At 43.1% G+C, this 22,534-nt stretch overlaps 1 protein-coding gene across 7 annotated transcripts in view; it reads left to right on the top strand.

Moving 5' to 3' along the window:
* LOC108101535 (diacylglycerol kinase 1) overlaps positions 1 to 22,534 on the top strand; it is a 50,473-nt gene that overhangs the window by 19,884 nt on the left and 8,055 nt on the right. For 3 of the 7 annotated variants that reach the window (XM_017205915.1, XM_017205912.1, XM_017205913.1), the window contains exons 4-17: positions 867 to 949; positions 6,088 to 6,286; positions 6,435 to 6,635; positions 7,268 to 7,453; positions 10,431 to 10,556; positions 10,630 to 10,754; positions 12,777 to 12,885; positions 13,672 to 13,803; positions 15,154 to 15,365; positions 17,231 to 17,362; positions 17,942 to 18,131; positions 18,193 to 18,279; positions 18,602 to 18,813; positions 19,672 to 20,676. In XM_017205915.1, the coding sequence (XP_017061404.1) occupies positions 867 to 949; positions 6,088 to 6,286; positions 6,435 to 6,635; positions 7,268 to 7,453; positions 10,431 to 10,556; positions 10,630 to 10,754; positions 12,777 to 12,885; positions 13,672 to 13,803; positions 15,154 to 15,365; positions 17,231 to 17,362; positions 17,942 to 18,131; positions 18,193 to 18,279; positions 18,602 to 18,813; positions 19,672 to 20,676 (2,999 nt within the window). Of the gene's footprint in view, positions 1 to 866; positions 950 to 6,087; positions 6,287 to 6,434; positions 6,636 to 7,267; positions 7,454 to 10,430; positions 10,557 to 10,629; positions 10,755 to 12,776; positions 12,886 to 13,671; positions 13,804 to 15,153; positions 15,366 to 15,855; positions 16,267 to 17,230; positions 17,363 to 17,941; positions 18,132 to 18,192; positions 18,280 to 18,601; positions 18,814 to 19,671; positions 20,677 to 22,534 lie in introns of those variants that run through there. The other 4 variants (XM_017205914.1, XM_017205916.2, XM_017205918.2 and 1 more) reach the window with 4 other exon arrangements.

The following is a 22,534-nucleotide window of genomic DNA, read 5'->3' as shown; positions in this document are numbered from 1 at the left end:
TCTTTCACTTACTAAGAAACAAATTTGCTGAAATCCGATCAAGTTTTTCCCAACTCACAGTATCAATTTGCCAAAACGAAATAGAAAGAGGTCGGATAACAGCATTTGAAGAGAAAGGAGCTCCTTTTTTGGGTGCAGCTTAGTCCGGGGAGCCCGTATTGCAACATGAGGTTGCAAGCTTGCTGCAAGGGGGCGTGGCACAGGATGTACAAGTATGGGTGCGGCTGCAGGTGCTTATTAGAGTGCGGTTAAACTGTTTCCAGTCTGCCGTGTCGTTCTCCCCGAGCGAGGGCCATCAAAAGTGTCAGCGGCAGGTGGCGTTGCCAGGGAGCTGGAACAGCAGCTCGAACTCTGAAAGCGAAACTGCACTCGAGTGCAGACACTCTGCTGAATTGCGGTTGTAGACTGGCAAACACACAACTCTCATTAGGTTAATAAAATTCTGGGCGCAACATTTCGGGCGGAAGGCCGCCCGTGGAGTTTATTCCGGGCATTTGTTGCGGCGAGTCAACCGAGTCATCCGACCCACTGCCACCCACCCGCATTTGCTGGCACGAACCACTTGTTTTCCATTAGTTAATTATCCCCGCTGCGCTGCAGCTGACCCACCTGAGTTGCTCGGGGGAAACAACACCTGTCCACCTCGGCTGCTCCACTTAAGACGTCGATTCAGTCCACCTGGCGCCAGTCGAGCGATTGACGTGTGTCCTGTAACCTGCGTCTCTCCACTCGCGCAGCCCGGCTAAACTGAACTTTGCATAATCCCTGGCTTACACCACTCACCTCTCACCGCTCACCGCTCACCTGTCCTGTATACTGTACACTGTATCCAGTATCCTTTCACCTGTCTAACGCTTGTCTTGCAGATTCCACCCGAAAGCTGCAGGATGTTCTGCGGGAGTTTAGTTCGCCGAGTGCCGCCAGCACACCGAAGTGCATTCCGGATGGGGTAAGTGTTGCCGAAATGTCCTGCCCTGCTCCTGCAATTAATTGAAAGCGGATGAGGGTCAGGATAGGTGGGAGCATTGGGAGAAGCAGAAGCAGGACAGGATCAGCTGGGAGACCCTACTCACAGCAGAAGTCAAGAGCTCACTCCACTCAGGTTCGGGTTACGTCTTACACTCTAATCCCTGACCTGGCGACTTGGGAAGACCGATGAAAGGCGGTTCAGCTTACGGCAGCTCACGTGTGTGCACTGCGAAAAATATTCGGTTTTAGAAGAAAATATAGAATAAATGAAGTGTATAATTCAAAAGCTTTTGTCTGAACATGATTTACCCTTTCTAAAGGTTAACTTTTATATTACACTTCATTGCAATACAAAAATGTCAAAAACGTAAATATTTCAATTATGTATAGAAGTTCCCTACGCCAATAAATAAATATGTTGTTATTTTCTTACATTTTGTACTTACACGTAGCATCATTTTCCCCCAAATGTGTTGAAAATGAAATGAATGTCCTACAATTTAAGCTGCAAAGCAGACATTCTAAGCCCAGATATCCAATTGGATTTACCTGAAATAGTAGTTCAATTGAGAGTTCACTAACTCCAAATCGAATAGTTTTCCACTCCGAAAAGTTGTTCTGTAAATTAAGAGGACTTTTCGCCTAGTATAGTCCAACTGACAAGGAGCACATTGGATAAGGATTAGGGGAGGGGAAGGGGAGGGGAAAGGAGGGAAAGGAAAGGGCAGCCAGGTGGGGCGAAAGATTGAAAGTAAATCTTCTTATACGTACAATAAATCACAGACTTTTCAAGTTAACGCCTGAATGCCAAATTGAAATTGAATCCCAACAGAGAGACAGGAGCTGAGCTGGCCGCCCTTGTCCCAGGATGAATATCCTGACAAGTTTATACATACTAAATTAATTTGAAACTGCCTGCAACGCCATCAATTCGGTTACAGCGGGATATTGGAGCCACTGGAGCTGCATAAATTGTTACTCCTCCGCTGGGGACAAGCGGGCACAAATACCCAGATCCCCCTGGTCACCAAGAAGCTGCTGGACCTGCAGTTTGCATAGTAATATAAATTTTTAATTCGGGACTTTGAAATCATTCAAGCCAGAAGCAGCATATGCAAATGAAACCCAATTTTCTTTCCCCTTCCCGTTTTCCTTCTTTTGTTTCGGCAGCGTAACGAAATGGAAAAAGTATAATTAAGTTTCCGTCACTCCGGCTAACCCCCGGGTCTTTCCACATGTTCAACTCGAATGTGAACGTGAACGCGAGTGAATGATTCCAAGGAATTCACTTTGATATCCAGCTCCCTTCATCCCGGGAATGTTCGATGTTCGATGTTCGATTACTTCCAGCACTCACTGTTTGTCATTGCAGGGAATTTCCCGAACGAAAGTAATTCCCGTAAATATTTCAGTGAGCGAAATGAATTGAGATGCCACGGCAAGTGCCTGGCTGCCTGGCTGCCTGGCAACATTCTTCCTATTCCGAGTAAGCAGCTTACACCTGTCCTGTTCTCCTCACTTTTCTCTCCTCACTCAGGGATCGCCCTTAAGCCCGGCTGCTCCAATTAAGTTAATTAAGAGCGGCCTGTCGTCAGGTGACAATGAAAAATGATACATTTCCCGCTGCTTTTTCCCCAAAAACAATTGGTCAATCGGTGGGAGAGCTTTAAAAACGAGGTGAACGAGATACAAGTGAAATAGCACCCATATGGTCACAATTTACGATCCGAACAGTGCGATGCATAATGAATGCAAAGCGCGGATTATATCCGCCGGATGGAGTGAAGATGAAGATGAGTGCCAAATGGCCCGTATGCGCTGCTCCGAGTGCGTGCGTGTGATTAGAGCGTGTAATGAATATCACGCATACGCACCGAACTCCCGAAATGTGCTTGAATATTTATTCATTAAGCCACGCGCTCACGCATAGCGTCGCATAACGCATTCGTGGGAATGCTGGCGGAGATTGAAGCCCGAAACACAGTGGAGCTCACAATAATAACACTTGATGGAACAATAGAGGTGACAATTATATTTTCGAGCAGCTCATATTCCTTTTGCCATGTGTTTTCTGGAAATAAAGGGGATTTAAAATACTTGAAGGACTACAATTAATCTTAAAATAAACTTGTTACCTAAATAAAATAATTAATAACTAGGAAGAATTTTTTTCTCTTTCAAAATTTGTTATACTTAAGTTGGTTATACGGACACAATAGGCTTTCAAAAGCTAAAGCTTAATTATTAACCAGTTGGTGCGAGGAAAACAGTGTTACAATTTTGACCCAAATTGTGGGAATAGAGAAAGTTCCGGGAAATGGGCCCCGAGGAGGAGATAAAGAGGAAAGGGGGAGAGGGGGAGAGGGGAGAGGGGAGAGGGGAGAGGGGAGAGGGGAGAGGGGAGAGGGGAGAGGGGAGAGGGGGGAGAGGGGAGAGGGGGAGAGGGGAGGGTTTTTCGCACGCGTATCTCGTTACTCCTCCCTGGCAAAATAAATTTTGCTAACGCAATTCGCGCCATTATTATAGTGCTCGTGCGTGTGTGTGTGTGTGTATGTGTTTGTGTGTGCGGCTGGGTTGTAATTTATGGGTATGGCTGTGGGTGTGAGTGTGGGTGTGGGTATCTGTGTTTGGGTTTACAATATGCCGATGTTTCTCCGCTGAGGCGTTTCGCTCCCATTTGCACTCGCTGCCTTTAAGCAGTTTGCGTTGCCACTCGAGGCATCGCAGCTATGAAGCTATGAAGCCTCGTTGCTCGATGCTCGATGCCCCGATACTCGATGCTGTTGTGGTATCAGTCGACGACACGAGTACAAACCTCCATTTGCCTGGATTCGGTTTCATTATGGCCAGGGATCCAAGGATCCGGCAAACAGCCGCCAAGTGGTTGAGTACACAGGGGAAAATTCAGAGCAGTGTCAATAGGCCTTTAGTTATTTTGATTTTATTTCGTTTCAGCACGGCTCTATTTGCTTAGTTAACTCACAGTGAGAAGAATACCTATCAAGACAGGATTAATCCACTTTTCGATTGAATAAGAGGTTCTCCTTTCGGGAAATTACTTATTTAAACCGGATTTCTTAATTAAAGGTTCAGTAAGAATAATCAGCTTTAAGAAGAACCAATGTTTATTTATATGAATAGCTACTGCACATTATTTGTGCTCTTTAGAATTGTTTCATGCATCTTATATACACAAATAATATGTTTGCATATGTCTTGTTGAATACCATTATAAACTAGGGTCTTTTTAAGCAATTTTCCCCTGTGTGATTCCAAGCCCGTAGTGCTACAATCCCCCGCTCGTTTACTTTGTTTTATGGTACGAAATTTAAAACGACGCAAAAGAGCAGCTGAAGGAGCAGCAGCTCGTGATGGGTCCCGATAATAAAGGCAGATATTTCCAGCAGGATGGATGTATTCTCTGGGATCTGTAACCCCCGGTTCCCGTTGATTATTTCATTACTTGCGACACGAGTGGCTGCCTCTTGCGCAATTAATCGCATCCAACCTGCCTCCTTCCCTCCTTCGAGGGCCTTCGTTGGCCTTGATTAGCTGTTATTCCCCGCCCGGTAAAATGTAAACTGTAACGCAGACCGAAACTGGCAACTGGCAACTGGCAGCTGTAAAATCCGTAGAGCCACCGTGCGCCTTGTGCAACCGGGAGGCCTACGTCCATCAAAGTCGGCGAATGCCGGCGTCTATCAATGTCGCATTGTTGATTCAAGCATCGCGCCGCAGCTGTCAATGTATTGACATTACACGTGGTGTTGACATGTAATTTGCCCGATCCCCATTCGCCCAGGTTCCGCATCCGCTCTGCATCCATAAAAACTTGGCAACCAGCCCCACTCCCGAACCCGAACCGAACCCATTGGCAAATGGCAAATAAAGAGGCGCCAGATCCTTGGGGGACATTCCCCGGCACGTACGAGCCGCATTGAACCTTTTCCAGACGGAGCTCGGATTTATGTGCGAATTCAGTGCACTGGACAAATGTAAATAAAATGGGCGAGTCGAAAGCCCACAGCGGAATTATGTATTCCATAAGCGTAAAACAAGAGAGAGGTTTTAAAGCAGGAATCTCGGCCAAATGATGGGGATTTACTGGCTGTTGCACGGATATCTGACCTTCAATTAGGCCGCAAATTGGACAGCCGCCTTGTTGATATCCGAGCGCCATAACTTTGTCGGGAGATAAATGTACTCGCGCTTCACTTGCCACGCAGAAAATCATCTCCGAATGTGTCACAATATGACCGGCACTTATTAATCATACGCTCCGTTGTCAGCGGTAATAAAGTCGATGACGGCCCTCGCTCCTCTCATTCCCCCAAAGCGAGATGAGAAATGCGCGGCTTCCCTCGAAGCCAACTGCAAACTGTTTTTCGCCATAATAACGTCAACATATTATGTTGCATAAGTAGCTCTGCTCGCCCGCCTGCGCCTCAATCTCCTTTCTGTCACAACAAACCCGATACCACTCGTAAAACTTGGCTGAAAAAGCGAGCAGAATGGCAGTGGCAGTGGGGAAAATGGCAGTGGGAAAAAACTATGCGACGACGAGTGTTTTGCACACATTTTAGCTTGTCACTTGTGAGTGGCCTGCGGTGGATTTATCACATGCTCTGCAGAGGGAAAAAAGGTGCTCTGAATTCAGGACTTGCATCTCGAAACATTTTATGGGCTTGCCTTTTGAAGTCGGTAAATGGTTCTTCAATTCAGATACAGCACTTCATCAAATAACAATGCATCACATTTGGTTGCACTCTTTAACGGTCCACTTTGACTTGCTGACATTACTGTAGATGTCAAATAAAGACTAATATATAATATCTTCCATCCCATTAAATCGTCTTTGTGGAGTAATAATGACTTCATATTAAAAGATAGTATAGTATGGCAATGAATTGATTTGAAATTAGAAATAAATAAGAAACAGTTGTAAAATAAATATAGTACAGAGTAGATTTTGGAATCTTGTTATTCCTTAAATGCTTTTCTCGAAGAACAAATAAAACCCGGCACATGGTTGTTGCCTTATTAGGAAGTGGGGAAAACAAGGGCTCCATAGATCATTGGATGGGTACGTTTTATTTATGCCTCGCAACTCGTTCGCAGGACATTGATTTCGATGGGTTCCGGCGCTTCCTGGACGCCTTCCTCGACTGCGAGGCCCCGCTGGACCTGGCCAAGCACTTGTTTGTGTCCTTCCTCAAGCCGAATGTCACCCAGGCCCAGCTGCATGGCCGGGCACTTAATCAAATGGCCGCCATCAGCAGCACGGCCGCCTGTGCTCCGGTCACGTCGCACACCAAGGGTAAGCTCTCCTCCCTCCCACCCACTTTTCTCTATATCTGTCTGTGTGTGTGTGTGTGTGTGTATGTGAATAATTGCTGAACATTTCTTTTGGGCTCCCCACCTCACCACGCCACCCGCTGCTCCACATTCTAACCGCCTGTAATTAGGCTCCATACCGAACATCAATAGCATCGCCGAGCTGATGCCGCAGTGCAGCGGTACGGGAGGCGGAGTCGGTGCAGGGGGTGTGGCAAGCGGCGAGGGACACACACAGACCCGCAGCAGTTTTGTGGACAAAATCCACGGCATCACGGATAAATTACAGCACTCTCTGGGCGGACATCTCTCGCACGATCCCAGCAAAACGGGTGAGTTGTGCGGGGGGGAAAACGGGAAAATATTCCTGAGAACTTATGAAAGACGAAACGAAATATCATAGTATTTAAGAACTACGATAATACGTTCTTAGATTTTATAAATAATTTCCTATTGAATTGATCAAGTAAGACGACAAATTCTTATTTTTTTATAAAAGCTATAATTTCTATAGTTTTGTTTTGTTCGAAACCCTGTTACATTGTTCTTTTAATTGTTCTTTTACCTTTAAAATACCCTTAAATGAACAGTTGAAAATGATTCAAAAAATGAGTCCGATAATTCGGAAAGTGAGCAGTGTAAGTTTCACAACAAAATAATTATTCTTTAAATATTTATTCGCTAGAGCTATCAAAGTACATTTGATCCCTTTTTAATAATGCAGTAAATATGCAGTAATGCAGTAAATATGTATTTATCTCGTCTACAAACTTGTTTAAAGTTAGCTTTTCTTAATGCCTGTTTATTTTTTATGAAACTACTATTAATGTACAAAGCCCAACATTTGAAGAGTATGCTCGCTAGCTTAGGACGCCAGGCCCATTTCCTCTGAGTTCAGCAGGAACCCATCTCGCTTGTGGCACGTGTTTGACATATCTATTTTATTGGCTGGCATTCCTAACAGGCAGCGTCCACCCGATGCTCACCGTGACACCGAGTCCTCTGGCCAGCGGACCCAGCATGTTCCAGGCCAGCAATCCTGCCCGCCGCTCCGTGGACTCGAGTCCCTCCCACTCGGCGACGAACCACTCGCAGATGTCGCGCAACTCCTCGAAGAAGAGCAACAATTCGGTTAATTGCAAAATTGATGGTGAGTATTAATTAGGCATGTCCCCATATCATCGCAACCCTTTCTGCTCCGTGAGCTGGAATTACAATGTGCGATGTGCGATGTGCGATGTGCATGCGACTTCCAATTACGCGGTTATTGTGCAATCAGCATCTGATGCTTCCCAATCCCCGCCGAAAGGAGGTCGACCATCTTGGCAGCTGGCAGTGCAACTTGGCCAACTGATTGGCCAGCACACTCGTACGTTAACACACACACACACACACGCACACACACACACGAACGGGAGAACAATTCAAAAGCGGAATTAACCGTCTGTGTGCGGAGTGCTCCATTTGCTCGGGAAAAACTAACTTTGTAATTGCTTTCTGAATAGAGAGAGAGAGCAGCAATTGTTCAGCAATTGCCGGAATTGTTTTACATGTTTAAAAGGCTAAAGTGCAGGATTTGAAATGCTGGCGTTCGTATGATTTCAAATGGAAAAGGTGCGTTGTTAGACAAACAGCGAATGTGTGAGATTTGCTCTTTGGAAAATAGAATCAATATTGTTCGAAAACTTCATTATACTAATCGGAATATTAATCTAACAACTGTTATCAGTTAAACATTTTAAATACGCAGTTGGTGTTTATATGACTTTTTTATTTTGAAATGGTGTTATTACCACATTATTATAATATTTTGAATTTATTATATTTTTACTTGAATATATTAGCTGAAGTATATTTTAAGAATATTTATTTTAAGGGAGGTTAATTACGCTTCCTGGTCCCAAAGTTAATCGTAACGCCCATTAAAAAAAAGGTGTAACTGCAGCTCAGCAGGATAACGAAGTACATAAGTCGAAAATCCTCTGCTTGTTTACCATTACTTAGTTAACTTGCTCGCGAACTTGCTAATTAGCGACTACTAAAAGCAAATATCAACGCGGAAGGAAAACAAGGCAGACATTCGGTAATTCATGAGTTCATAAATTATGGACGAGGGACCGCCGCCCAAGTTGCAATCCTTAGAAAAGGCGAAACTTGGCACCGGAAGTCGGGCTTACACCCCCCCTCCCCCACACTTTTCCTGTCAGAACAAAAACAACAGAGAAAAACTGGAAAAAAAGGCGCTGAGCGACTCTTGTCTCAGAGATCGTGTCGTAAATCAACGCCCAATTAGAAACATTTTTGCATCGCACGAAGTCGCAACTCGTAAAATGCGAAGCCTGCGTAAAATTAACATTTATTGCTCACACAGACACGGACAGACGAACACCCCACCCCCACCACCACCAACACCCACACCAGTGCAGAAGCAAAGCGCCAGGACACTCTAACGCACACAGACAAAGCGAGGCGCACTTGCGGCCTGAAAGTATGCAGCGGTATTTTTTTTGTTTCTGCCTTTATGCGCCCTCGTTTTGTTTCCCTTTTTGCTTTCATTCATTTCGCTTCGTTTGAAATGTGTACGAGAATGATTAATGAACGTAAATTTCGCCTTTTTTTCCTCGTTTTTTTTTTCGCTTTTGTCGCTGGCCAACAGTTTCACGCATTTTGCCAGCAATTGGAAGGCATTGTTCTGAAAGTTGAGAGAGATGAGTACACAGCAAAGAAAGTTTATATACCCCTCAGCTGCAAATTCTAAAAAACTGACGAAGAATATAACAAAATGTTAAGATATTTATGCAACTATAAATGAAATTTTGATAACCTAGTTTCAAGGGGTACTTTTTCCACATCACATTATTTAAATCCTTTGTTTTTACATTTGTAACTATTTGATTCCTGTCAGAATAATTTGTTTTGGAACCTTTTGTTCTGTGTAGGAAATTACGCAAAAGGCAAAGGACGAGGACCAGTCAGGAATTTCCTATTAGCATTATATATTAAGTACAACAAGGGCCCCTCTTTCTTCGTGTGTGTGTGTGTTTGAGCGCCTTAAGCGCTAATTGGATTAGTTTTGCTTTGCTTTTTGTATTCCGCGCGGGTGTGTGTGTGTGTTTGTGTGTGTATGTGTGTGAATTAAATTTATTAGTCGAAATGTAGGCCGGCAAATAAGTTGACATTGATCCTGCCCACACACTCAGCCTGTTTGCACAAGTCCTGAATTTCCCTGCACTCATCGCGAAACCGACAGCCTCATTTAGTTATTAGAAGGCGGAGGAGGGGCAAATATTAGCATTGTGCGCGGCATGTATATATTTTAATTTATTGCCAACAAAGGCTCCGACATTAGGCAAACATAATTAGCTAAAACAGAACCATCTCCGTGTATTCTTCGGCTGTTTGCCTAGCTCAGATGGAAGCTATCGCACTGTCTGCATTAACATATAAATTACAACATCAACAGCACACACAAATGGCCTGTCAAAATAATAAAAGATGGAAATCATGCATTCATTCTCCCGCGCACACAAAGAAACCAAACCAAACAGAGAAAAACTTCCTTTGAAAACTTCTAAACAATTTGCCGGGCCGTTCAGAGCGCTTTGATTTCAGTTGAGTATGTAATTAGCCAGGAATCGACTGCAAATCAATGGCGAGCACTGCCAGGGAGACTAGGAAAAAAGGTGAATAAATTTGTAATTATGGCAAAACAAAGTTGAACGAGCCAAAGTATCTGGAGCATGGAATGAGAAAAGTTTTGGGTCGCAGGCTCAAAGCATTAAAGGCAAGTGGCAAATGGCAAGTGGCCGGCCTTTCGCCTTAAACTGCGAAACAAATTGGGCCCCGAGTTCATTAAGAGCCATAACGAAATGCTGGCTTTTGGCCCGGTCAAATGTTGGCAATTAACATTAAGCATAATGGGCTGTCGGCCGTTGCCTGTCGGCTGTCGGCTGTCGACTGTCGACTGTCGATGGCATTAAGAATAATGAGGGGCGGCCACTCTGTCACTCGGAGTGCAGAGCACTTAATGAATGCACTGGCACATGCAGTTTTAAACCCTTTATTCCACCATCCACTCACTCACCCACCACCCACCACCCACTCAATCTCCTCCTTTGCCTTTGCAGCTGACATCAAGCTCTTGGCGCGAAAACTTTCCCATTTTGATCCGCTGACACTGAAGGTCCCGCTGAAGGATGTCGTCTGCTATTTATCACTGCTCGAGGCTGGCCGTCCGGAGGATAAGCTGGAGTGTAAGACCAAACGGCGACCTTCGATCTCAGCTCTGGCTCTCATTTATTTATTTATTTATTTATTGCGTTGCAGTCATGTTCCGGCTGTACGATACGGACAGCAACGGTGTCCTGGACACGGCCGAAATGGACGCCATTGTCAACCAGATGATGGCCGTGGCCGAATACCTCGGCTGGGACGTCAGCGAACTGCGTCCGGTGAGTGCCGTCCGGTTAAGTCCGACTTACATTAAAAACTCATTACGCGATTGCACTGCAATCGATGCCCAGCAAATCCACTTAAAGCGCCCACTGCACCCAGACCCATACGTATATATAATACTACTTGTGTAGTATATCCAGCCCTTTTCACAGTCGTCCTGCTCGTCCGTTCGGCGGTCACGAATCCCGAAAAGCGTTCAACTACTCATTGACCCAATCCAATCCAATAAAACTTTTTCAATTACTTACGAACATTTTCAGCAGCACTGAAAACAACAAAGCACCAAACAAAACACAACGGAAAAAACACTTGAAATTAATTTCGCTTTATTGTTTGGACATTCAACTTCGCCGATAGTCCCAGCTTAGCCACACGGCAAGAAAAATATTCTAATTAGTTGTTCAGCTCAGCAAATAAAATTAACAGGTTTAACGAAATCTTTGATGATTGAGAAGCGATAAAAAGGATCTAAAAAGCTTACAGTCTGTTAAAATTTAAACAGCTGGTGCAAATATATATTGTGTAACATTTACTATTCATTCAACATTCTGCATGCCACTTTCTAATTATTCTCGGTTTTAAACACGAGATTTTAGTATATTAATTACTAGGTCAATAAATTAAATATCCGGTGATTTAAGCACACTTTTAAATTTAATTTTGTCCCCTGCTTAAAAGTTTTGAAATGATTTGTGGTAAAATTTTTTTATTAATGCAAGTAAAAGGCAATTAATTATCATAAAAATAAGTGGAATTGTTAAATCACACTTTATTTCCTTCTCGAATAGAACTTTTTTAGCGAAAAACTATTGTGTAAAATCTTCGTTTTGTATTTAAATGGGTTTTTAACGAATTACTAAAAATTTTATTCCCAGGCAGTAACTAAAAGGATTTTTTTTCCTCCATTCGCGTAAACAAAGTTTTTCCCCTGGTGTGCTCTGTTGGGTTTTTACTTCGACCGCAAATTTGTGGAGCTGCCGCGGCTACCACATCGCATAGGCGACTTAATAGTTTCGCCAGCGTCAAATGAACAAGCTTAAAGCGAACCCCCCTCCCCTCCCCTCTCCCCTCTCCCCTCTCCCCTTCCCCCTCTGGCAACCAGAAAACCCCTTCAACGTTGACAGGCAAAGCAAAAAATATGTACAGAATGGAAGGGAAACAAAACAAGAAAGAACTGCGACCGCAAATAAAGTCAAAGCGCCACAAAACTCAATTAACAAAATACCCCTGGCTATAACGGAATGATTCCAGCCGCGTTTCCCGCCGATCCGCCGGTCCCACCCTCCCCCTTCCCCTCGCCCACCGTCCTCGACCGACTTCCTTTTCCGCTGGTGGAAAAGCGAGAGGTTCCCCAGTTCCAGTGGCATCGTGACTTTATGACTGGCGCATACTTTAAATTCTAGGCAGACACAGAAAATATTTTAATCAAAATATTTTTAGCCAAGTCCTGCCAGAAAGCCAACTTCGGGTCAGCCCTTTTGGCCCATTATCCTTTTCGCTTTCCGGTCTGCGCCACACAAATAATCAAAGCACTTAATGAGTTGCATAATTCTGGCATTCATTTCCGGAGCAGTATGAAATTCCTTAAGAAAAACAAAAGGGATTCGGAAGTTGAATAAATTTGGAAATGAAATTTTCGCTCCACCCTGAATATTTGATAGCGCCAAGACTCTCGTACCGCATCGATCTGCTTGGATTTCCCTTAGCCTTGGCTGCTTTCCACTTTTACATTATGGCAAAGAATCACAAACGTAATAAAACAAGATGAGGAAAATATTTATTGCCTTATACCTGAAGGTGACTTAAAGCCAGTTTCTTTAAGAAGTATTTCTGGAGGAAATGCATTTGGCCCACGAACTCAAGGTAATAAGTTTACATTCCCTTCCACCGAGGAGAAGTGCATTTCAAACAGGAAGATTAAGTTTCATTCCATCTAAAAATTACGCTTTTTTGGTTTCACTCCAGTCAGCCCCATCACTTCACTCACTGCAATCCGCAATCGCTTTTCGTACTTACAGATACTGCAGGAGATGATGGTTGAAATTGACTACGATGCCGACGGCACGGTGTCCTTGGATGAGTGGCAGCGGGGCGGCATGACAACCATTCCGCTCCTGGTGCTCCTAGGTGGGTAATATTCCATTCTGCACAGAGAGAAAATATCACATTTACAAAGGTGCACTTTGATTTCAATCAATATGTTTGACCGTCTTAATGTTAATGCCTTTCTAATGACAATGGAGTAAAGCCATAAAAAATTAAATCGATAGACATTATTTGTATCTAATAGATCTTCAAATACCTTCCTATGTATGGCGTATTTCAATGCATCATTTTGCTGTCTACTTAATCAATATATTTAAATGCAAAAATGTTCTTTACATATAACTTTTTATTATAACCATTAATAATTTATTTAATTTTTGAACATAAATTAATTTTGAATATTCTGAAAACACGTTAAAAATGCTGAAAACTATCATTATTTTCTTGACATTCCATTAATATAATTGCTAAAGTAAAAGTAAATATATGATGTTGGCATTAAACCAAATGAATTCGAAGGTAATAAAAAACTTTGTTGCTTGATAAATAATTTCACAATTAGTATATGAACAAAAACGCATTGATTGCGATACTTTCTCTCAGTGCGGCTCGTCCCCCTGCTAAATGCGCCTTTGCCGGCTGAATGCCTTGATCTGTGACTGGTTGGCTGCTGCCGTAATAATCAAGTCATTTGGCCAGGTGGCGCAGAGGGAGGAAAAGTTGCCTCAAGCGGCATCCCCGCCGCCCTTCCGTACGCTTATGCAAAGTGACAACTCTCCTTCCGTATCCCGTGTCCCATCTTCCATCTTCCGTCTTCCCTTCCTTCCACCTCCTCCACTGCAATCGCTGCACCTCAATCTTCCCCAGGTGTCGACAGCACCACGCTGAAGGAGGACGGCATCCACGTGTGGCGCTTGAAGCACTTCAGCAAGCCGGCGTACTGCAACCTCTGCCTCAACATGTTGGTGGGTCTCGGCAAGAAGGGTCTCTGCTGTGTGCGTGAGTATCTGTGATGGTTATCTTTGTGTGGTATCTGTGGAGGGATAGGAGGATAGGAAATTGTCTATTTCAATTGCCTCAGCTTTCGCCGAAGTAACTTTAAAGCCATACAGAAGCCATAAACCTCCAAGTCGTTCAATTTATGTTACCAGTTTTCGAACAAACTATTTTTAACAACGATGTGGTGGGATATTTCAGCTAATAATAGCTGTGTCTCAAGATAGGAAATTGTAAATTTTATTTCCATTAGGTTCCACCTATAAATCAAATCTAAAATAATTAGTTAGAGAAATTTGTTAACCATATCAAATATATACAAATATATACAATCATTTTGAACATTATGTCATACTTAAGACATTTATCTTGCATTGATACCCTATAAGCTAATAACAATATTAGATGATTACTCATGATTACGCATGACAAAACAGAGTAATCCGATTTCGGTTGTCTAAACTGTAATTAAGCTTCATTTGATTATACAACATTCCGTAAAATGTTTGAGTAAAACATCATAATAAGATTTAGATAACATTGCACAGATTACGATGTAAATAGTTTTTGCCGGTTATTAAAGAGATTTAGTTCGTTTAATTCATTTGATGTGACATGAAAATTTTAATAAAAACGTTTTTAATTGAATTTAATCCTTTAAAAGCAGAATCAGTTTGGGTTTAAATAAATTTCCACAAAAAAGTTTTTATTTAAATGTAAATTATTTGGTCAAACTAAGAATGATAATTATGTCAAATACAATAAATTTGTCTTAATTATAAGTGACCGTGTCTGAAGATAGGAATCTGTACATTTCGTTTCCCTTGGATTTCATCTATAAACCAAATCTAAAATATTAAATAAATTGTCACGGAAATTTATTGCCATATAACATTTATACAACCATTTCGAGCATTGTGGCTTATTTTAGACATTTATCTTGCATTGATTCCCTATAAGCTAATAATAATATTAGATGATTACTCATGACAAAACAAAATTAATCCGATTTCAAATGTGTAAATTGGTATTCGGCTTCACTTGATTATACAACATTCCGTCAAATGTGTGAGTAAAACATCATAATAAGTGTTGGGTTTCATTGCGCAGATTACAATGTAAATAATTTTCGTCTTTTCACTTCATTTGAAGTGACATGAAAATGTCATTATTAATGGCATTCTATTTGTAATTAAAATGAATCCTTTAAAAGCAGAATCAGTTTGGTTTTAAATTAATTTGCCACAAAAAGGTTTTTATAAAAATTTGAATTATTTGTTCAAAACTAGGAATGTTAATTGGGCCAATATAAATACTTTTGAATTGTGTTAACTATAGTTTTGTATTCAACAGTGTGCAAGTACACGGTTCACGAGCGGTGCGTGCAACATGCGCCCGCTTCCTGCATCACCACCTATGTGAAATCGAAGAAGCCAAAGTGCGGCGGCGATTTGTTGCACCATTGGGTGGAGGGCAACTGCTACGGGAGGTGCTCCAAGTGCCGCAAGCGGATAAAGGCCTACCACGGAATCACGGGACTCACTTGCCGCTGGTGCCACATGATGGTGAGTTCAATAGAATGAGTGAGAGCTGTTTCAAATTTAAACTTTAAATTTAATAATTTTATAAAGTATACCATTAGAAGGTTTCAATAAGTCTATCCAATACATACCTGAAACGATTAACTATTTTCCAGTAGATGCAGTTAACTTAAAAGTAGTTTTTCTAAGCAATTATTTTCTTTTGAAAGGCTACACCAAATAAGAATTACAAACGAACCATACAATTTTGTAACATTTTAATCAGGAGTTTCCTTTGCGGTCTGTTGGCAAACAATCGGTGACTATTTCTTGAAACAAACTTTTCGGTAGTAAACGAATTCGGTTACCTTCTGTTGGCTTGGCTTGAAGATTGAACTGACGGATTTGCAAGTGCTAGTTAATCGAGCTAGAATCAATCAGCTGCGAGACCGAATCAGCTCTGTCTCGCCGGGGATTGCCGGCATTGTTTCGAAACAAAAATCCCAATTATTCGGAAAAACAAGGCAGCCTTTGGCCCGGCACTCGGTGCGTAGTTTTGTTGCAGCCACTGTCGGCAGCTGTGATTCGCAACCCGGCAGGCAGGAAGCACAAGCCCCACCGAAAACACATCCAGTAGCGATTCCCCCGAGCTCCCGGACCTGGGACTCGGCATCCACGAGCCCGGATCCCATCCGGGGCACACATGAGCTGGCAACTTCGTTATGGCTGGCAAATTGTCACGTTCCGAGCAAATTGCGCCGCTGCCGCCGTTGCCGTTGCCGTTGCCGTTGCATGCCACCAACTTTTGTGTCCTGTGTCTTTGACAAGTGCAGCGGAGATAATGCCGAATTCGTTGTTGCCGGAGGACCGCCGACGGCGGGAGCGGGTTGCCGGAGCGGGAAAGTTGGTCCTTCGATTTGGATGCTGCTGCATCGGCAAATACTTTGTAAGCCAAACGTTGCCAACGCTTTTGACAGTCAATAACTTTGCATTTTGAGTGGATGTGCCTGGGTGTGCTCAAAGCTGTGCCACCGATAAGACGGAATGTGGTATTCGTGCTCTTCCCCGACATCAAATTCCTCACCACACAAATTTTTACCTGATGGCATTTCCCAAGCCAGAGTATCAGTATCCACTTCTGTTTACTACACGAATTCTAAGCTTGTCATCTACAATTTGCAATATTGTTTCGGCCATGTGGAGATTTCCCTCAGCCCTATCTTTTCAATGTATTATTAAATTGATTCCATTTTAAATTAAATTTAAAAGGAAAAAACGTTAACTACCACTTACGATAATCAGCAATTAATGGTAAACAATCGCTTTATTTGTTTCATATGAGTTTAAATTAAACTGTTTTTAAATACTAGTATTATGCTTAATTAAAAGTTAGTTTTTTTTTACTTTTTTCAAATACTTTTTAACAAAGTATTATACCTCTGCTCCATTCTCCCTGTTGGTTTATTTAATTAGAAACAAAAAGTTTATAGCCTAGTCATCAGCGGATGGCCAACTCCAAATCAATTTAAAAGGCCGCAGCTGTGAGAAAATAATATGCAAAAAGATAGAAAGAATGAGGCGAGACCATTAGCAAAAAAGCCAAGAAATCACTTTAGCCAAATTGGTATTTAAATGAAAATCCGCGCTAAATCTCATTTAGACCAAAATTAACCATTTTTTCGGCACCGCGGGTCGAGTAGTCGGCGCTAACAAACTTTTAATCGGATTCATTAAGGCGCAGTGAGCGCTCGAGAGCCCGCCGACTCCAGCTCTACTTCTCCGACATAAGTGGCTTTTGGCCAGCAATGAAGTGGAAATTGAATTTAAGAGCGCGAAATTTGTACAGCACCACGATATCCCCACCCCTCCGACTAACCTAATTCGTTTACCCATCCCATTGTCCATTTCAGCTCCACAACCGATGCGCCTCCTCGGTGAAGAAGGAGTGCACTTTGGGGGAATACTCCGAGCTGATTGTCCCGCCCACGGCGATTTGTCCCGCCGTCCTGGATCGCCAGCGTTCAGTCAACCAGGCCCATAAGGTAGACTTCCTAATATGTGGTTCAATTCACGTCTGCTTAAACCTGCATCCTCGCCTTTTCCAATTAAAAAATTGGTTGAAACTAAATTTGATACTTTTGCTATAACAAAATAGTTTCCTTTTTTAAATGTTTCACATATTAAAGTAAATTTACAATTTCTAAAAAAAAAAAGTGTACTTATATTACTGTGACTTGCTTACTTACATACCTCAAAGATTTTTTAACATTTTATTAAATAACTTATTTAATTACTATGGCAATACTTAGGTCTTAGATTAAAGTATTAATGAGTTTCTACGAATGCTTTCCCTTTTGTTAATACTCTTTTGGTAAAGAAAGGAAAACCTTTTAGTTATTGAATTCACTACCAAATATATCACATTTTATAAAGTGTCTGAAAAATGAACATTTCGAAAGCATTACCCCATTGCTAAAATTGGCTAACTAACCCAAACCCTTTTCCAAATTGAATTCCCCGCACCAAAATGAAAAAAAAAAAGAAAAACGAAAAACGAAACAATTGGAACTGCTGCTTTGCGCCCCATCAATTTCCCTGACATTCGCTGAAATCGTAACCAGAAATCCCAAATGCATCACCACCAGGCCACGCACTTCCAAATCACGCCGCCGGACGAGCTGAGCTGTCCTCTGCTGGTGTTCGTCAACCCGAAGAGCGGCGGTCGCCAGGGGGATCGCATCCTGCGGAAGTTCCAGTACATGCTCAATCCGCGCCAGGTGTACGACCTGTCCAAGGGCGGCCCCAAGGAGGGTGTGTGTGTGTGAGTGATGGCCGTTCTAGCACGGTGATTGATTTCCGCTCTCGTTGCCAGGACTCACGCTCTTCAAGGACCTGCCCAACTTCAGGGTCATTTGCTGCGGCGGCGACGGCACCGTCGGCTGGGTCCTCGAGGCCATGGGTAAGTTAACTATTTAAATATACTATAGAGAAAGCAAATACAAATAATATACAAACAAATACAAATATTTGATATAAAACCTTGTTGAACACCCCAAAAATCATTGCAATTAGCGTTCATATAAGTGGCCCAATATTATGTGTTATGGGATGCTAAATTATGTTTGTAAATCACTACAACCATGATTTAACGATAATAGTCTAATTTTAGTTTTCTAAAATCAATAATTTGAATTGATGTTTCCATTAAGATAAAATGTTAATAGACTCTGGGACATTTTTAAAGTGAGAATCAGGACTTAAGGCATATGTTCACCCGACAGATTCCATCGAACTGGCCAGCCAGCCTGCCATTGGAGTGATTCCACTTGGAACGGGCAACGACTTGGCCCGCTGCCTTCGCTGGGGAGGCGGATACGAGGGGGAGAACATCCCCAAGCTGATGGAGAAGATCCGAAGGGCATCCACCGTTATGCTGGACCGCTGGAGCATCGAGGTGACCAACGCCCCGCCCAGTGATGAACTGCGGCCCAAGGTGAGTAATTGAGACAGGGAAAATATCACTTCATTTTAAATTCATAATTAACAAAAATAAACTATTGGTTAATTGTTAAAAGAGTTTTTTAAAAAATAAATATTGGAATTGATTACGAACAAAGCATACAAACATCACTCTAGATTTGCAAATATTATTTATCTCTTAAAGGTATTAATCTTAAAGTAATCATCATGAAATTACTCCTTTAAAATTGAACAAAATTTAAGTTAGTTTGGTGTTTGATGGAGCTGTCTCTTTAAAAATGCAATTTAGTTTCCGATTTGATATTATCTCTTAAAAACATTAAATGCACAAGCTTGGAAGTTGATAAGCTTGCTGCTTGTATACACATATTTTCCAGCAAATAAACCGCTGCAATAACTTGTGTTGCAGATTGAAATTTATGACCCTTGGTCAATTTACACTGCTACACAAACAGATCGCCGCAAAGCGTTCGAGTTTATGGCAATTCGAGTTTCATTTATCACTCCATCTGCTCTGAATATATCGCATATATACTCGCATTTTCTATGTGCTGCGTATCGAATCGGAATTGGCATACTTAACGGTGGCCATAACCCGCCCAGGAGGCCAGGAGGCGTTTGTGGGCGTGGCAGGCTCTGCCAGTTGGAAAATCCAATTATTGGCCACAAAGCGCTTACCACGCACACCAATCCCCATCCGCCAATCCTCCTGGCAGGGGAAAACGATTACACAAACTAATTTAGCCGGTTAACCGGATGGAGGAGGGCGTGATGCTGACGCTGCCAGCAGAGCCTGCTCCTTCAACATGTTTTGTTCAGAACCAGCCTTTCCACCCATAACTGGTAACCAAGTTCTCCCCTTCAATCCCAGGTGACGCTGCACTCGAACATGCAGAAGGTGATTGAGCTGTCGCAGAGTGTTGTGGTCGACAAGTCGCTGATGGAGCGCTTCGAGGAGATCCAGCGGCAGAGCAAGCTGGCGACCACCGCCGCCTCCGCCACGTCGATAATGATGGCCAGCGAGACGGAAACGGAAATGGAAATGGAAACGGAAACGGCCACGGCGAGGAGGACCACGCGGACCACCACCACCAAGAGCATTTCGATGTCCACGTTCGAGACGCAGTGCCAGCGGAAGAGCCTGCGAGCCACCTTGAGCAGCAGCAGCAGCAACACCAGCAGCGGCAGTCCTTGCAACGGCAACCGAGCTCCCGATGCCAATGCGAATGCGGATGCGAATGCGGATGCGAATGCGGAAGCGGAAGTCGATGCCCAAGTCCGACAAGAATCGTCCATGCGGAGGTCGGGCGAAACGGAAAAGCAATCACTTGAGACGCTGCTCGTGCAGCACAAACAGCAGTTGCAACAACAACAGCAACTGCAGCAGCAGCAGCAGCAGCAACATCAGCAACAGCAGCAGCAACATCAACAAGGAGCCGCATCGGAGGCCATCGGGGAAGCTGCAACAGCCACGCCAGTGGGGAATAATCAAAGCGATAATAATGGCCAGCGCAATAAGCAAAACAACATCCTTAAACAGCAAATTACATTGTCATTGGATTTGTCCGACCATGAAGACGATCCAACGGGCGATGGCGATGGCGATGGCGATGGTAACGGCGGGCAGAGGGAAAGGGAGAAGGAGATGAAGAGGGACAGGGGCAGCAACAGCAACAGCATTCCGGCAACACCAATCACGCCCACAACACCGAATGCCTCATCAAGTGCACCCGGACAGCAGCAACACCAGCAGCAGCCACACCAACAGCAGCAACATCTCCAGTTCGAGCAGCAACAGAAGCCCATCAAAGTGCAATCGGACAAGGACTGCACCGTTCCCTACAACATCATCAACAATTATTTCTCCGTCGGCGTGGTGAGTACTCTTCAATGCAGGCACTGCCAAAAATAACATTGATTTTTAAATGGCTTTAAGTTTAACAGCCGCTTTCATAGTTTAGTAAGCGCACACACACGTGATGTTTCCTTTGCAGCCAAACTTGAACTGCCGCTTTATTGAAGATCCTCTTCCTTCATGCTCTCTCGTGAGAGTGAGCATAGTGTTGTATAATACTTAAATCTAATATTGCACAGTGTTGCTTAGGACTAACTTACTACTACAGTAGACTATTTTTTAGTCTTCTGTTTGATGCAGAAAACAAGTTGCAGCTAAAAATCTACATAAATAGAAATGAGATGTTTTTATAATTAATTTGTAAGGCCACCGATCAACCTTAATATCTATTGGGAAGTATTGCGAAAACAGTGAGATAGACAAATTAAACTAGTCCTTGTTTAAATATTTTCATATTATTTTTAATAGGAATTATTGTAATTTATTTACAATCGCTTCAAGCAATACCTTTTACACATTGAGTGCATCTGATTTTTGAGTGTAGATGGCGGAATCCCTGGAATGCATTCCTTGTTTTGCACTTCCTAAAGCCATAAAGGCTCCAATTCGCTGCATCGACTAATGCCATCACATCCGGATCCAGAGCCAGAGCCAGATCCAGTTTACTACGTCACATGTCAGGCGCTAAGCCTTCGGTCGCCATGCCGTTTACCATTTACATTCTGACTCGCCTCGCTGCCCGTGTTCGCCATCCTGTTTGCCATCCTGTTTCTGGTGCCCGAGGCCTTGTCATCGGCAATGGCCACATCCGCCGTAACAGCGGCAACTATGAGCACAATTTTCATAATTAGTGAGGACGAGCTGTCGTCTCTGTTGACATGGGATTTGCATTTGACAAGCTCGCTCGCCGGGCTTAATTTGTTTATCCGAGGAAATCGCGTCGCAAATCTCCAGCCTTTGTCTTCGAGTGATTGCCAGAAAATGTGGCTCTGTGTGGGTGTGCAAGTAATCAAAGCGGAATTCCTAATTGGAAATTTGAGAAATTGCGTTAGGAGTCAAGGACTTTGAAAAGTATTAGGGGAGTTATTAAATGATGGCAAATATCTGTTTTCTATTTGGAGTTAGTCTTCTCTTAAGTTGATTGGAATTGTATGCTTTACTTAAGTATGACACATTTCAAAAACAATGAACAATGTTGTGTAATTCCAAGAAAATTGCATTCAAGTATTTAGCACCCTCCATTCACTCAATAGTCCTTAAAGGCTAATAACGTTTGGGGAAAATGTGCCAAGCGATTTGGGACCGCTCAATAATTCATTTAAATCGACTTAATCATTTATTCCGCGCTTTGTACAGGAGACACCCCATTTCCGGCTTATCCGGCAAAAGTCGAGCCCAAAACGCCTACAAATAACCTTCGAGGCAGAAAACCCTCTTTCAGATGCAAATTTCCGAGGAACTCGCTTTGAATGGACACATTCATAACCGAGGAAAGAACGCAACTCAAACAATGGCGCCCCAATAGTGAATAAAGAACGGAGACGGCGGCAGGAAACGTTTCTCGAATCCCCTGGAAACGGAATCGTGTCTGGCGATTAGTCAAAGCCTCTGCCGGGTTGCAACACATTTTGCATGCAAAGTGGCTGATTGCCACAAAAGGCGAATGCCACACGCCCGAGGCACAAATGTAGATACAGATACGGTTCAGGTGCAGATGCAGTAGTTGTGGCAGTGGTGGCAGGATACCAGATACAGACACAGATACAGATACTTTTGCACTTCCATCTGAGTCTCGGGGTAAATGCAAACGAGGTGGCAGGAGTTAAGCACACAATCATCAGCGGCGCATTTGCATCATTGATGCTGCAAAATGCATTCG

This window comes from Drosophila ficusphila, unplaced genomic scaffold, assembly GCF_018152265.1.
Source record: "Drosophila ficusphila isolate 14025-0441.05 unplaced genomic scaffold, ASM1815226v1 contig_414, whole genome shotgun sequence".
Classification (NCBI taxonomy): Eukaryota; Metazoa; Arthropoda; class Insecta; order Diptera; family Drosophilidae; genus Drosophila; species Drosophila ficusphila.
This window is presented reverse-complemented; position numbering and strand designations above follow the sequence as displayed.